Below are 14,786 nucleotides of genomic sequence, written 5' to 3'. Positions count from 1 at the left end.
TCCTAATCCCCACATTTCTTCACAGCACAAACTTCCACGCAGTTGGGTACAATTCATTGCCACTGGCATCTCTGTTCAAGAGACACCAAAACTGGAATAGAAAGACTGTTACAGATGAGGTATATTGAAAGGACTATGTGAAGAAGGTTTGCATAAAATCTGCTCCCATTAGCTCCTCTTTTAAGACTGTTAAATTCTTCCATAACCACTTAAATACAAAAACAGACTTGTATACTTCCTTTATATACTAAGAAAAGGAAATTCACGTTTATACTCAAAATCCACATTCAAATACACTATTGGTCAAATCTTACCACTTGACTAATGCTCAATTGTGATTCTGGCCATACTTGGGGAAGCACAGCATGTGGCCAAATACATTTGTGCGGCCTGCCAGCCAGGAGAGCTGTATGCGAAAGAAGGAATGCACATGTCCATCAAAAAAGCCAGTCAGGTACCACGCAGTGCCATGTTTGTGCTTCCAGTCAAGGTGTGTCAGCATTTCCATTACACAGCCCTATTTTCAACAAGTTATAACAGAGCTGTAAAAATTCCCTCCATGCCACAGTTACGCACAGAATGCATCAATTTTTGGACAATTGGAAGCAAATGCATCAGGCAGCTTTTGAGTTATATGTGAGGCAAAATATAGGCAGCCAGACCAATGGTACCATGCCAATTCATGCCAGGTGACGATCTGGGCCTTACCAAAAAAATCTTTAAAATGAGCTTCTTCCCCTGCTACTCAAAGTTTTGCCCATTAAGGGTCATTTCCACTGAACTGTCTTCCAGTGTGATATGCACATCTGAACTGTTTTGTTTGTGTCTGAACAAGGGCTTAAACTTTCAAACACTGACTAGTGAGCAGTGCATACCAGAGAGAGTAGCTCCACTGATTTCATGGCAGTAAGCACGACGGCTGGTAGTGGTTTGCAAGATTAGGTCCTAAGACTGAAATTCCGTATGATAAGGTCTTAGTCGTCTTCATTTTGTACATGGGATCAAGTACATTGATGACAATTTATAAATAACAATGCTGAGTACTTGCTTTGCTTATGTGCTTGTGCAAACAGGATGCTGAATTATTTTCAGTGGACCTCTGTGCACTGATTCCTTTAAAAAAAGAGAAAGTGCTATGGTATTACAATGCAATGATCCTAAACATTCTGGCTTACAGTAATGATTCTGCCGTGCTGGAGCTATTAATATGGAATACTGCAGGGTTGGTTTTTTTAAGTTAAGGAAAAAAAACAAAGCACCATTCAACCTTAGTTGTGAATGACAGGGCTTTATTTTGTGTGGGAATTAAACTTGTTTTTTTTTAAATTACATTTTGGTGGACAATAGACTATTTTTTTTGGTGTGAGTGTACAAAATGCCATTCAACCTGGTTTCCCTAACAGTACAAATAGTGTGCCCTCCCTTTAAAAACTAATTTTACTGTAATAAATACTGATAGGAGTCAGACTTCAATGGCTTTTAGCCACTAGAACCTGAAGATTTATTCACCAATGGTTGAATTTTATCATTCCGTTTAACGTTTTTATGGCACTGATAATCAAACTATACAACAAAATCAAAGCAACTTATCACAAAGACCAGGGACAAAGAACTTAAAACAAACTGAAATACTCCAAATGTACCATTCATTTTATACACATTCGGTTAGCTTGAGCTACTCCTCCTCATGCATTTTAGATGTTCTGATGCAGCCATGCACATGGAAGAGAAACAGTAACACACACGCCCCATTCATCACTGTCACTTGAAATGTATAACTAACGTTTATTTTCCCCCCAGAATGTTGCACTATAACAATGGTTTATTTTCTGTTTAGTACGAGAGCACTGCCACTGGTGATTCTTTTATATTTTAAAATGGCTTTAGACTCTGGAAACAATTGGAGCTTTTTAGCCTGGGTATCCAATACAATCTTACCTATAATATCTAGTAAAATGCAGGGTATGGGTCTAAACTGTTTCCCTTTGTACATAAAAATAAGTTCCATTTCACAGCAATAAAGCAGACCAGGCAGTGCATCTCTGGATATTTACAGCACTTATCAGGTGGTTAAAGTAACTGAGTCTTTGGCCTTGTACCTCAAGGCAATTCAAGATGTAGAATAACCACCCAGAAACAACCTGCCTGAATCTGACTATTGCAGTATGGCCTTTTAGATAATAAATTATTTTGTATAAAACAAAGCTCTACAGGGTGAGTGTCCAGATGAAGTGCCATCCATTGGCATTACATTCAGATAAGGAAAATTTGAGTAACCAAATAGGCTATGGTGAGAAGGAACCAAACAGGATATGGCGAAGCAGAGTAGAACAGCACAAGTTGTATTTTCAAACATCACTGGAGTTAAAAACAAAAAGTCCCAATAAACGAAACCTCCCCCCACCCTCCCACACGGGTTTTTTATATTTCAGAATCTTAGAGAGGGTAGTGAATAAGTTAAAGAATATTTCATGCCAAAGATTCCTTTCATTTAAAGCTAAGCTAATGTACAGATATGTTTTCTTATTTTTATCGAGTACCCTTACATATACGGCACTTACTGCAAAGCTGTTGTGGGCTAAAGGTTTATAACAGTGATTTTTTTGTTTTAGAAAAAAAGAAATCCATCAGACCAAAATAAAACCATTTAAATCAACTCCTTCCTGAGCAACTTAGAATTTGGAATGTTCTGGAAAGTTATAATAAATAAATCAAAGATTAACCAGCTTAAAATGTTCTTTTTATACATTAAAGTAAAATATAAAACATATTTCATGACAAACAAAGGGACTGTTGGGCCAGGAATTGTAGACATTTATGTGCCAACACATTCATGAAGTTACCATTCAGGGAGAAGCGGCCAGGTCAGTTGTTAGGAAAAATACAACATTAAAACCCAGAGAATAAATCACGTACCAGTTTTTATGTTTAGGCTATAAAATAATTAGGGCTGAAGATATCATTAAATAAAGATAAAAATAGACTGAAATGTCTATAGTAAGTGGAAGTGAATTTGCAGGAAGGGTGAATGAGTTAAGTGACTGATTATTCTGCTATGACACTTGTGAAAGGACTTGGACAGAATTTGTTTTTAAAAAGATGAGAATATTAATTGTCTTTCCAAAATATAACAATTCCACAGTGTGTAAACTAATCATTACTCTTTCAATGTAATTTCATAGAAACCACTTAAAATATACAATGCAGCAGATTCATATTTTAGTGACTATGTTAATTGTCATCTATGCCACTTGCAGCTTTCTTTAATGCCTTCTTTCACAGTAGTGCATTGGTACCACACAACTGGGATGTAAGGAGTGAGAATAAAATCCCACCCCCCCGTAATATTTTCTGAAAATTATCATGTCTTAACACGATTATGCTTCTTTACTTCTGTTCTCTGCAGACGACTATAATAAAGACCAGTTAGATAATGAAGATGGCCCACCATATATTTTGGATCCCTGCAGGCTCATGGAAGGGTAAGCCTCTGGAAAGCACTTCATAGCTTGGGCCTGTACGCATACCTCAATCACAAAATAACTTTTGCTTTTTACTTCCAAATGGAGATCCATTTTGCAGACTATACATAGACAGTGAAACTCCCCTGAAGCAATTACCAAAGAGACCAGCCAAAATTGCCTAGAACAGTGATTTTCAACCTGTGGTCTGCAGACCCTTGGAAGTTTGCTGACTAGGTCTAAGATTTCCAAAGGTTTCCATTCAAAATTTTTTAGGGGTCCACAAATGAAAAAAGGTTGAAGACCACTGGCCTAGAAGAAATCTAGCAACGATTAGATTGTGAATATAGGCACAGCCCCATGCAAGGTGTGGTGCACATGTTGTACCCCTCCAAGAAGTGATATAGGGAGGCATTGTGATGTAGAGACACCCCTCGGATTTACAATTCCTCCTGCGCTTCTTCCTTGGTCTATGCGCTAGTAGTTTACGCCTGCTCATGCCACACTGACACAGCTTGCTGATGAGCAAGTGTGCACGTGAAGCCAAGACTCCACCCATCCCTCACTCACTTGGCTCCAGGGAGGGAGCAAACAGGTAAGCAGCTCTGCTTACTCCTATGTGCATGGACCCAAGGTTGGAGTAGTCTGTTTAGGAGTGCAAAGTAGATACTTACTGGCGTGTATGGGCACATTGTCCACGTTAAAGTCTAGTCCTAAATGTCACAAAACTGTACCAGAAATCCTGGGGAAAACTTAAATGGAACTTTCCCCATTTCATCACCCAGTCCCATTCACTCCACTTTTTAGTGTTTCCTGATAACAATACTTAAACTTTCAGCGTCGTTCATACCAATATACCATTCAATGTGTTTTGTTTTTCTGATGCCACATTGATATTCTTTTTCTTTGTTTTATTTTATCAATATGTAAGAGGTCAGTCATACCTGTCAATGTCTCTTATTACAAAAAAATCCCTCATTTTAAAATCACGTTTACTTCACTTCCACCCAAATTTGGTGTCCTCACCTGTATTTCACCTTAATTCTGTTAATTATTTGCATGAGATATGAAGACTCACAGAACTGAGGTTACAGAAATCTTCATACTAAAGGAAAGCATGAATAACTTCTGTGTATAATTTTGGGTCTGTGACCATGGTAGGAACAACAATAGTATAATTTTTTTCTTTAAAATAAAAACTACGCCCCACACCTCTTCCTCCAGGGCCTCAGAGCAACATTCTCAACTGCAGAAATAAAATCCCAAGACCACACAATACCGTCCCCTTGGCTTTCCATCGACCCGTTCATCTCAATCATTCAACTTCGCTGATAATTTTTTCCATTTTGACTCTGTGAACCCTTCCAGTTAACTGGGTTCTTTAACCTGTTTTATTTCGCCAGATATAATCTGGTTGAAGTGTACATTGGACGCCTCTCACTGGAAGCCCCCCGGGGGAGACTGTCTATTCTGTTTTGAGTCCAATACAGTTTGAACCTTGTGTGTTGTAACAATGGCTCTGGATCATATAACCATTTATATTTGCTTGCTATTCAGATGTTGTTGCTATGCTTCAGTGGTATCCCTACTAGCTTATAAACGGTGTCAGATGTTCAATGCCACAGTAATGGGCATGGTATTACGACTTACTGGTGACAGAGATTTTATGAAAGTTACTTGGTAAATGACGTCTAACATAATATATGTTGTTTTGCAAATGGGTACATGTGTACAGAAGCATTTTACTGTGCAAAAGTTATTTTGTGATGAGATGACAGATGGTTCCATCTTAAAATATGTCATATAAAGGATCCTATGGAGTCAAGAAAAATATAATAAAATTAAACAAATATAACCCGCAAAACCGGGTGTCTCTCAATTGCCCCAACATGTGGGAACTTTTTTTTGTTTTAAATGCTGCTGCGCATTAATTCAGTCCCTTAAGGAATATTTTTTTAATAATAAAAAAATATTGAGAAAGCTGGAGGGGTCACCAGAGAAGAGCTCGGTGCTTGCATCACCTTTTATAGATATCTTCTAACCACTTTTCATCATCTTGCTCCTCATCATCTATCGGTTCTTCAGTTTCCAGGGGAGAAGGAATAAAGAATTCTGGCTTGGGAGGCGGTTCACTGCTATGAGACTTCAGTCCGAATTTGCGCTTTAGCAGGTGAAACTGCTCTTTGACATAGTAGTAGAACTCATATTCATATCTCATGCGCTGGTAGAGGATCTGTATGGCTTCTGGAGAAGGGATGGTCTTTTTCACTGTCACAGTCAGATTTCCAAGTTTCCTATGTTCTGTAAAAGAAAAAAAAATTTGGATCTGATCAATAGTTAGAACCAAAAATCACATTCTTCTTTAGAACTAAGGCATTGTTCTACTGTATTATTGATTAAAAAAAATGTCTCCAGCCCTTTTTGTGTAGTAATTTTTAATATTAAACTTTTAAAGAAGGACAAAGTATAGTGGACCAGACTTTCAAAATTACACATGCACATTTGCACATGCACACTTGAACATGGCTATTCTATGCCTGGGGTTATCTAATGACGCTTGCACTAATCTTGTATTTAGCCAGGATATGGCAAGCTAGGCTCCTAATTGGCCACACTTCTCTGAGTAAACTAGGATCATGAATGAGCATAATTTAAGTGTACACAAATACATAATCACACCTAGCTTGGGAAAACTTTTCTCAAGTAGTTGGAAGGTTAAATATTTATTAGAGCTCAATGGAACCATTGTCTCCAATGTAATACTTAATGTACTTTCTTGGTCTGCTGTAAACATTAGCTATGGGGGAAAATGTTTACCAAAATAGCTAGGTCTAGTAATTAAAAAACATACCAAATACTTTGTGTTTTCTTCTTGTTCTAATTTAGATAGATAGCTGGGGGAGGGGGAATTGGTAATGAGATATAGTGCCACAAACCCATATGTTACCTGTCTGAATCCAGCACGCTAGTACCGATCAACAGTTGTTCTCACCTGATGATTGTTTGCTTGCCTTTGTGAAATGAGTTTGATGAGTTACAATCTAGTGCCCAATGGAAAGCCGTAGCAGACATGTCAAGGATTGGCTGTGCATGGGGAATTCTCACCCTAATGGTGGTCCCTCCATGGTTAATTAAGGTGCATTGACTGGACTGTCTGAAGAATCTTGCCCTGTCCTGAGTCTATAGGATTGCATCAGATAGCTTTCACAAGTGATAAGTTCACATAAAACAACTCAACACCTAATAAAATTATTCACTTAACAAAAGCATATAGCTGTCTTTTCTCTCCCAAGAATTGGTTTTATTTTAATGTCAGAGAAAAAAACATGCAAGAGCTCGCCAGGTCAGAAGAAGGGCATGTTTACTTTTGTGGTTTCCCAGTTTTCCACTAGATGGAAACATAAGACCAAGAGACAACATTGAGCATCCCCAACATTTTCTTCCTCTTTTGGATAGAGAAGTCACAAGTCAATGTAAGGAGGAGGGAACTGCTCAGAGTGCCATTAATACTGTAGATCAAAAGCCACTTACTAAACTTCTAACTGTGAAACCTCCCTAATGTCCACATTTTTCTTTAGCAAAAGTGGAGATGGAAATGTAAAATGGTGAGGAATTCATCTCTATAACTAATCATGTTTCCTGACACTTAGTTTTCCCAATGCAGAGCGTACGATATTCATGATTTATAGTAACAGAAAGGGAAACAGCAGTAAATTATGTGGGACGTATATGTTTGGATCTAAAATGAAGGCTGTATGTTCTTAAAAAAAGATTGAGAGTTGCACTGAAAGGTTCAGGCTGGAGAACTAAGAAAAGGGGAATCAAGGATTTTGGTCCTACCACTGACATCTTGATCTCAAAATATTAGATAACACTGACATGAAATAAGAGATGAAACAGCAAGATGAGACAGTTGTTCCACCTGGCTTTGTCACCTTGGTCTGAAGATAGTGCTACAAGACAATGGTGACAGAGATTCTGAGTGATGGATACCCGTAGTTAGAGCAAGGATAAAGGCGGTAGTGTATATCCTATACCACTTTGCAAGTTTCCTTGAAATAAAGAGAAAGGCCTGTTTATACATTCCTTTATACCACATGCATCACCATGGTCTCTCAACATCTTCATGGTGATTTATTAGAGCCCAACATCTTCAGATTGACCTGAAAGCATTAAGTATTGTTTTATTTTAATATCAGAGAAACACAAATCAACAAACCCAGCAGGAAGAAAAATCTGAGAATCTTATTCTTCTCTGAGTTTGTCTTCTTTGTCATCAAACTTATCTCTGTGTTATAGCAGATCTCGATTGTACCAGACTGCCATTATCTAAAAGGTCTACTGGAATATTTTGTCTTTGGTGCTAAGACAAACTGTTGACGCGAAACCATGTGATCTCTCTCTCTCTCTCTCTCACCCCCACACCCTTTTACTCTGCTAGCCTACAAAGCAGCACTTATCCTTCACAAACTTCCTGATACATAAATTATTAGTAGAGGAACACCAGAATACAACCATTTTAAAAACAACTGAACTAATTTTTATCTGTTCAGTTCTTTATACTTCTTTGTTACGTCATCGTTTACTACTAAGATTTGTATGAAAACCGGATCTTTGATCTTGGATAATTTCTCTGTTTCTGCTGCTCATTTCTTCCCTGAAGTGATCATCATCTGTGCCTCCCAATTGCCAATAAGAAATCTAAATATTCCACACAACTTTAGTCATTAACTGTCACAACAGAGGGGGCCTTGGTATTGCTGTTGGAGTATCCACTTTATTGTGCCTGCAGTTACCACTACAGGCTTGGACAGATCCAAGAGGACACAGCAGTGGGGTATTGAGAAGAGAGATCTTATGGCACTGGAGAGGCTAGTTAAATTAAATTGCCTGCTAGGGAAGATTTACTGGTAGCTGCCTCTTCTTGGGCAAAGAAGTAACAAAACACAACCAGCATGCTGAGGCAAGACTACCATGGACAGCTCAACATGGTTTAATATAACTAAAAAGCTACTTTTGGTCTATACAGTATTCCATCCAAAGGAAGCCATTGTAGTTTATAAAGAAAGGTTCCAGTCCTGCATAGCACCAACATGTGCATAATTTTGCTCAGGCGAGCTGTTCCATTGAAGTCTGTGGAGCTGTGAATGTGAACAAAGCTATGCGTATGCTTAAGTGCTTCACAGGTCGGGGCCCATATATACACATTTGAAGAATTATTTACATATATGTTTACAAGATAGATCAATAGCTCCAAAGGCAGAGTTCCTAGGAGGAACAGTGAAGCAACTTTGTGAACTCCAACACCTACATATTCACCCAGCAGGAATGATCTACAATGATTTTTAGGGAACGCAGTAATATTTTTAACCAGCTATAAAAGCCACAAGACATCTATTTTAGGAAAAAATATTAAGTTTACCTAGAGGGCCCAATAACAGTGTTCATTACATAAAGGCATGCACAAAGCAAAACAGAATAAATAAAACAATGCCTGTGAAAATTCAGATGACTGGAAGCATAGAACAACAGCTATGTGAGTGCAAGACCTGGATAATACACTTTCCAGCTACAATCCATGTTTTCTTACTTAAAAACAGAAAGAGCCTTCAAAGCCAAAGCTATGTTTATTTTAGTAATATTCTAGTTAGATTGCACAGGGCAAGGACCTTGTCCTCATATTTGACTGCACAGTGTCTAGCATGTATTTGGTAGTAGATTAAAAAAAAGTTTAAGTGAAATATTTCCCCCTTACTCCTGCTTAGCAATTACTGAGCCTGCTGTTCCTCTCCAGTTCCATGAGAGCAGAGGAAAGCATAATCTGGTGTGTGTGGGAGGGGGAAGGGGGACGAAAGGAAGGAAAAAAAAGGGAGATCTGTGCCTTCACTGTATGTTCCCTTGCATGACCATTTCCCTTGGAGCGCCTCCAAAACAGGACACAGATTAGAGGCAGGAGGAGGGATGTGGGGGCACTGGGCAAGAACTGGAAACAGCTATTCTCTGTACATGGTCTCTCTGGGACCCCAGTAGGAAATCCCTACTTCTAGCAGCACTAATTCCCCTTTGTGGCTGCTAACTCCAGTAGAGAGAGAGAGAGGGGCTTGTGTTCAGTCACAAGGAATTGTGCCAATGGCAGCAATGCTAGAAAAGCTGGGCTGCTCCTGGGGAGGAGAGGCCTGCAGGCAGCATAGAGGATTTTTAGCTATGTGCAGTTGCCCTTTGCTTACCACACAGATCCTTGAGTTACAGCATGCCTCCCCCTCTTTCTGCTTTGAGAAGCTGCAAACGCATACCGCCCTCCCCCTTTGCCCTTGGAGATGACGAGGAGGAAACTTCATGAGGCTTTTCTTGCAGTCTCCAGATGTGATTTTCCTCTCCAGTGAGTTTTTCTGTGGGAGGGGAACCTCAAGCCCATTGTGGTTATTTTTGATTGTTCAGGAGCATTTTAGATTTCTTGGCTTTTGTCAGTTTGCCTCACAGTAACTGCTCTTAATTAGTAATAAACTGCCTGTAAAAGTACAAAAGTATATATGCTGTTTGGGAAAAAGTGCAGGCCAGGGCTATGATCAAAATGGGCCTGCCTTCCTGGCTTCGATCTAAGCTAAGTTTTGATAACGCAACTGATCTTCACCTTGATTTGTACTTAAATTTTAGTTAGACTAGTTTATAATCTTCAACTCTCTTAAAAGGCCCTTTAATACAAATAAAAAGGAAATGACAGAACCACTCCTTGAAGTCATCGTTACCACCTCCCCTTAATCCATCAAACAAGCATAATATAAAAATTATGCAGATCTGGCAGCATGCCAAAGTAAACAATCTGGAAATGTTATGTAAATCCAGCTGCTCCACCAGAGGACAGGGTACCGCCCGCCCCCCTTTTATGACCTTTGTGACAATTCACCATATGGAGAGCAACAAACTACACCATTTACTTTCTAGGGTTATTTTTTCTGTGTTTGTTTTGGCATTCCTTTAATTTACTAAAAAGAATATACTGTACAGTGAGCAAAACCTCTTGCAGTAGTCACAGCCTGTCTTGTATTAACACAACCAAGATACAAAGAAACTGAAACGCAACTAGGGATGAAAAAAATTAAATACATTTTGGGTAACTTGGTGACAAGTATTTACCAAGAAAGAAAGCAAGAATAAATCTGTATCCCTCAATGCAATAAAGCAGTTTGATATCTGAAATGTAGGAAACTATTTCATATGTCCCTTGCATGAAAAATTTTGCATTGCCATATTAAATCAAAATAAGGATAAAAAAATCTCTACTAAATGGAGAATTTAGGAAATCACTCCGCCTTCTCGAACGACTGAATATTTTCAGATGAGAAGACTCTGGGGTCTTAATCCTGAGCACTCTCAATTCCAAATGAAATCACGAGGAATTGAGAGTTCTCAGCATCTTTCAGGGTGGAGACATAGGTGAGCGGAGCTGCAACTCAAGGAGTTAACATGGCCGAAGCTGGAGCTTTAGAATGACGGAGTGGTGCAACAGCATATAGCTGCACACCAGCCCATCTACTGCTGATAACGGAAAACCCAACTCTGCTGCCCTGAAACTGTGTGAATATGATGGTTAGACAAATAAGGTGGGTGAGGTCATATCTTTTATCAGACCAACTTCTGCTGGTGAGAGAGACAGGATTTCGAGCTACAGAGAGCTCTTAAGGTGTGGGAAGGGTATTCCGAGGACCATAGCTAAATGCAAGGTGGCACAAATTGTTTAGCATAAGTAGTCAGCACATATTCCAAGGGTCCATTCAAGGCAGAGTGGCCCGTGAACACCTCTGCAGTCATAATACAAGAAGAGAGGGTCCGTGGGTTACTGATGGTTGTAATAAGCCAGTGTCTCTGTTCAGTCCATGATTTTTAGTGTCTAACAGAGTTATGAATTTAAACTCCCAGGCTTGTCTTCTGAAAGTGTTCTGCAGGTTTCCTTTGAGGATGAGGACTGACAGGTCAGATACAGAGTGATCACTTTGTGAAAAGTGTTAGGGTGTATGACCAGGTACCTGCAAGAAGCATGGCAGATGATCCCCAAAAACTGGTGGTTTATTCTATAATTAGATTCACCAAACCAGTAACAAAAGAACTTCTGTAGTATCCCACTGGTTAACCAGAAGCCAAACACAGTCCCCTTTAGGCATTTCAGCCGTTGGTTCCCATCTAGACAATCGAATCTAATGTAGTGAGAGGTTATTGAAAACCCATTTCACCGTATGTGATGTTTTTTCTAATGCCAAAGGATAAGACACATACCCCCCAGGTCAATATGAATCTCAGATCTTACCCAAATATCACACTGTCAGCCAATCCTTAGTAAACTAACTTAAAGATTTTATTAATAAAAGAAGAGTTTTCAGACTTTTTTTCTGGTGACCCAGTTGAAGAAAATTGTTGATGCCCGTGACCCAATGGAGCTGGGGATGAAGTATTTGGGGTGTGGGAGGGGCTCAGGGCTGGGGTGAGGGCTGCGGGGTGGGGCTGGGAACGAGCAGTTCAGGGTATGGGAAGGGGCTCTGGACTGGGGCAGGGGGTCAGGGCTCAGAGCTGGGGGTGCACACTCTGGGGTGAGGCCAGGAATGAAGGGTTTGGGGTGCAGGAGGGGGCTCCAGGTTTGGGGCAGGGGATTGAGGCATGGGGTTGGGGCCTGGGCTTACCTCAGTCAGCTCCTAATCAGCGGCGAAGCAGGGGTGCTAAGGCAGGCTTCCTGCCTGTCCTGGCACCATGGACTGTGCTGTGCCCTGGAAGCAGCCAGCAACAGGTCTGGCTCCTAGGCGGAGGTATGCAAGCGGCTCCACGTGGCTCTCGCCCGCAGGCACCGCCCCCCCCCCCAAGTGTGGAGCCAGTGCTCAGGGCAGGGGCAGCGCACGGAGCCCCATGGCTTCCCTGCCTAGGAGCCGGACCTGCTGCTGGCCGCTTCTGGGGTGCAGTGCGGTGTCAGAATAGGTAGGGACTAGCCTGCCTTAGCTGGGCAGCACCGCCGATAGGACCTTTAATGGCCCGGTTGTCAGTGCTGACCAGAGCTGCTGCAACCCAGTGTGTTAACTTCTGCAACCCAGTACTGGGTCATGACCCGAAGTTGGAAAACCACTGGTATAGACTGCTGGCTTGTAAAGTCTCTCTGGTAACTTCCAAAAGATTGACTGATCCTTAGTCCATGGTGGTGGTAAATCCACAGTCCAGAGAATTATATCAGGAAAGAGGCAACATGGAGATGTCTCAGAGGTCTTTTATATCCTTTGCCATGTGCATGGAAATTTACTGTCCCAAGCAAAGCAGACAACCCTTGTCTGTGGAGAGTTGTTGGCCAAGATCGAGTCCAGGGTCACAGCAGCATATCACATGTCCTTACACGTTTTGCTGAATCAGAGGGGGGTGGCCATTGGCTCCTCGCTGTCTGAGGCATCCTCAGGAAGAGCTATCTGGACAGGATGAGTTTCTTCAATAGCCCATTGTGAGAGTGGAGTGTCCTGAATACGCCATCAACACATAGCTGTCTAGCCCTGATGTAAATCCTATCCTGGGGTGTGTTAACCAGGAATACAACACAGGGTTAAGATGCAAGTACGTAGCCAATATTCATAACTTCAGATACAAAGATGATACACGCATATAAACATGATAATCATACTTAGTAAATCATAACTTTTCCACTGACACCTACAGTAGCAGCAACCATGATACAAAGGGTCATCTTTAATCGTACAGCATCACAGGGTGTTTTTGACTTTTGCCATTTTCCTGAAAGAGTTCACTGGAGACAATAGTGATTTTTCTGGTTTCACCCACATAGTTGTTACTGGGGCATTTAGTGCACTGGATGAAGTAACCCACATGTTGTCACAGGCATGTGTAGAATCCATGCATCTTGAAAGGTGTGTTGTGTTGATCATTGTAGCAGTGGGGATAAGTCTGTGAGTTTTGCACCTGTTGTTCTGGCAGGGTCTTGGTGATGCTTTAAATTGGTGTGTCCTGGTCTGTGGGGAGTTTGCTTCTGATTATGAGCTTGGAGAGGCTGGAAGGTTGTTTGTAGGCCTGAAGTCAGGGTTTAGGGAAGATTTCTTTCAGAATAGGGTCCCCATCAAGTATGGGTTGTAGTTGCTTGAGGATACCCCATATGGGTTCCAGTGTGGAGCGGTAGGTGACAACTAGGGATGTGCTGTGTGGTGTGCAGGAGTTATTTCTGTATTGAAGCAGGTTCTCCTGGGATATTTGGGTGGTCCATTCCATGATGCAATCTACTTCTCCGGTGGAGTGTCTTTGTTTAGTGAAGGTGGTTTTGAGTGTGTTAAGGTGTCTATCCTGGACTTTCTTCTGGGAACATGTTCTGTGGTATTTGAGTGCCTGGCTATAGATAACTCATTTCTGGGTGTGTCTGGATTTATGAAGGTAGGTGTGGTAATACATGGGTTTCTTGTATATGGATGCCTGTAGGGTTCCATTGTTGAAGTTGATTATGGTGTCCAGGAAAAAGTTATTAGTGTGGGAGTGTTCCAGAGAGAGTTTAATGGATGGATGGTGGTTGTTGAAGTTGAGGTATAAATCTATGAGGGAGTTTAAGCTGTCTGTCCAGAGGATGAAAATATCATCCATGTATCTCAGGTATATTATATGTTTCGTGTTGCATTTCTCCAGAAATTCTTCTTCAAGGTGTCCCATTTTGGGGAGCCATCCTCTTACCCATTGATGTTCATGATTTGGACAAAATGTTTCTTGTTGACTATACAACAGTTATGGGTGAGGATGAAATGGTGGAGTTTGGAGACATGTTTGGGGTGGATACCTGAGAGTTAAATATATGTAAATATTTGAGGTAGGCAGCTATGTTGTCATTGTGAGGGATACTAGTGTACAGGGAAATGACATCCATAGTGGTCAGGATGGTGTTCTGAGGGAAACTGACAATGTTACGGAGGAATGTTTGTGGAGGAAGTCACTAGTGTCCTGGAGGAAGCTGGCCCTTTGTGTGAGTGGTTTCAGGATGCTTTATATGAGTCCTGATATTCCTTCAGTAAGAGTGCTGTGGCCAGATATGATGGGTCTGCCTGAGTTCCTCTGCCTGTGTACCTTGGGAAGCATGCAGAAGGTCTCTGGGTGAGTTTGGGAGTGAGGGTGGGGCGTGAGTTTGTAGAGATTCTCTTGGAGTTGTTTGGGGAAGGATTTGATGATGTCCTTAAATTCCTAGGTAAATTGTGATGTGGTGTCTTCTTTGAGTTCCTTTTAGTAGGTGGTGTCAGAGTTGTTGGTTGAACTTGCTAATGTAGTCATCATAGTTGAGGACTACAATGGTGTCCCTTTGTTTGTTGGTTT

General features: G+C 40.9%; 1 protein-coding gene across 1 annotated transcript in view; it reads right to left on the bottom strand.

Annotated features, from left to right (window-relative positions):
• Window positions 1–1,283: 1,283 nt before the first annotated feature.
• UST (uronyl 2-sulfotransferase) overlaps window positions 1,284–14,786 on the bottom strand; it is a 288,796-nt gene continuing 275,293 nt past the window's right edge. The window contains exon 8 of the mRNA XM_084625151.1: window positions 1,284–5,762. Coding sequence (XP_084481277.1) covers window positions 5,479–5,762 — 284 coding nt within the window. The 3' untranslated portion in view covers window positions 1,284–5,478. The remainder of the gene's footprint in view (window positions 5,763–14,786) is intronic.

The sequence above is a fragment of the Lepidochelys olivacea genome (assembly GCF_965140295.1).
Source record: "Lepidochelys olivacea isolate rLepOli2 genome assembly, chromosome: 3".
Classification (NCBI taxonomy): Eukaryota; Metazoa; Chordata; order Testudines; family Cheloniidae; genus Lepidochelys; species Lepidochelys olivacea.
Note: the sequence above shows the minus strand (reverse complement) of the source record. Positions and strands in the feature narration are given on the sequence as shown.